The sequence below is a fragment of the Limulus polyphemus genome, unplaced genomic scaffold, assembly GCF_000517525.1.
Source record: "Limulus polyphemus unplaced genomic scaffold, Limulus_polyphemus-2.1.2 Scaffold8424, whole genome shotgun sequence".
NCBI classification, from domain to species: Eukaryota; Metazoa; Arthropoda; class Merostomata; order Xiphosura; family Limulidae; genus Limulus; species Limulus polyphemus.
Genome location: NW_013674034.1, coordinates 1 through 2,195, shown reverse-complemented (window position 1 = coordinate 2,195; position 2,195 = coordinate 1). Strand labels below are relative to the sequence as shown.

General features: G+C 29.1%; 1 protein-coding gene across 1 annotated transcript in view; it reads left to right on the top strand.

Annotated features, from left to right (window-relative positions):
* The window catches only part of LOC106475337 (tetraspanin-7-like), a gene marked incomplete at its 3' end in the record, with an annotated part of 16,000 nt that extends 14,517 nt beyond the window's left edge, over positions 1–1,483 (top strand). Inside the window, exon 3 of the mRNA XM_013936025.2 lies at positions 1,310–1,483. Coding sequence (XP_013791479.1) covers positions 1,310–1,483 — 174 coding nt within the window. The remainder of the gene's footprint in view (positions 1–1,309) is intronic.
* Positions 1,484–2,195: the final 712 nt, after the last annotated feature.

The following is a 2,195-nucleotide window of genomic DNA, read 5'->3' as shown; positions in this document are numbered from 1 at the left end:
AGATACCTCTTCTAAGTTTTGCAACAATATCTGGTCATGTGACTTCTTTGTTCAATACTGTATATGTATATATATATATATATATATGTATATATATATGTGTCAGTGTAAATTACTTGTACCTGATGATGACAAAACCTTGTCGAAACGTTGTACATTTGCTGTTATATTAAAGTTTTTCTTCATTACCCATTCAAGCCATCTCCAGCCATTACAGTCTGCCTTTATTGTATTGCATTCAAACCTTACAAATACTACAGATATCAGTGAAGAAATTAGAAGGCTATTATTCAATGCAGACTCTTAAGGCTAGCTGATACAAAGTTTTTATTAACATTAGATTAGTTGGACAAGTTTGTTTGCAGTTGATTCTATTATTTTTATTATAGTTTAGTTATCAGCTTGAGAAAACTTTAGAGGAAATACATTGTAACACATATGACAGAATTGCAACCTACACTGCAATTGAGCTTTAGATAGTTAATGAAGTCTACAACTGAGCTCTTAACCATTGGCCAAACTATTTTCTTTTCATCTTATTACATATATTGTAAAAGCAAAACTTTATGGCATTCTTTGTATAAATTTATTATACCAAAAGTGTAAATGGTGTAACAGATGTGACATTTGAATTTTTTAATACCAACATTTTAAACATAGACTGTGAAACAAATGAAGTACAAGCCATTAACGTTTACATAATTTAAATGCTAATAATCATCAAAACAATTAACTATAAATTTTAAATTACTTTTGTTATTTACATAATAATTCTGAAGTCAAGAACTTTTGTATATATATCAAAATATTAAATATAGGCCTGTTGTGCTTTATACGTTTGCTTCTGTTCGTGTGTCTGCATCCCTGAACATTTAATTGAATCTTTGAATCAAATGTTTGTATCAGCAAAACCTCTTTTGTGTAGTACAAGCTGCTATAAATCTAGTAAATTTCATATTCAGAGAACAACAAAGAATTAAAAATGACATGCTATCCACTTTGACCCCTTTTTTATATTTATTCATCTTGTTTATTGAAAAAACAATATTGAAGTAAAAAATTGGGAATGACATATATATATATATATCAACAATTAGCTGCAGAGCAAAATTTATTATTCCAAATTAATTTACAAATGAATGTTAATGTAATATACAACTAATTTTATTGAACTATTAATAAATATGTTTTTGCCACTTTGTTTTAATGTTATTAGTAATTGAAATTAACAAATTCAATTATGAAAGTATTGGTATAAAGTATTGTTCCATTCTTGATATCCTTTTAATAAGTGCAATTTTTTTTTAAGTTCTCATGTTTCTTAGTACTGGTGTTCATGCTAGAGTTAGGAGCAGCCATATCTGGTTACATTTTTCGTGGAAAACTCCATGCTGGCTTCCAACGTGGCTTAAATGATGCTCTAAAGAATTATAAAGGAAGTGACAATGTGCATGACAAAAACCTAGATCGTCTGCAGTCAACAGTAAGTAATGCACTTGTTACTTGAAATTTGAACAAATAATGTTTATATAATGAAAAATATATATGTATCATAGCTAATAGTTTTCAGAAAGGTGTTGACAATTACTTATGCTTTTCAGTTATGTGTATTCAGACTCTGTTGGTCACAAAATTTCAAAATTATTTATTTACTTGGTAAGAAATAAAACTTGAGAAAATTTACTTGTTTTCGCTAATTAATTCATTTTTCTTTGAAATTCTTAGTTTGTACATTATTAGCAAGTTTTTGTTAAAAGTAATCAGTACTAAGATTTTCTTTACAAAATATTCAGAATAATCCTGTGATTACCTGTTTGCTTACAATAGTTGTCCTACAGCTAGCTACACAACATATTATACAGAGGGTAATTTACAGATTGTGAAAATGCATACAAATTAGCTACCATTTCCCTCTAAATGTTGATCTTGTTCTAAAACTATCTCTACATAATAGACAGACAACCGTCTTTTATATAAAACAAACCATACTGATCAAGTTTTGAAATACCTGTAAAACTTTTTCAATGGCTGAAAGATGTAGTGGTGTTTTTTTGGTGGCTCTCCTCTTGGAGTAACTTTTGCCAATTTTTACATGTGTCACATAGAAAACACAGTGCTGCAGGACCACCACCCCGCACTGTACTGCAGATACGTCGATGACTGCTTCATCGTTACCAAGGACACTGATGAATTAA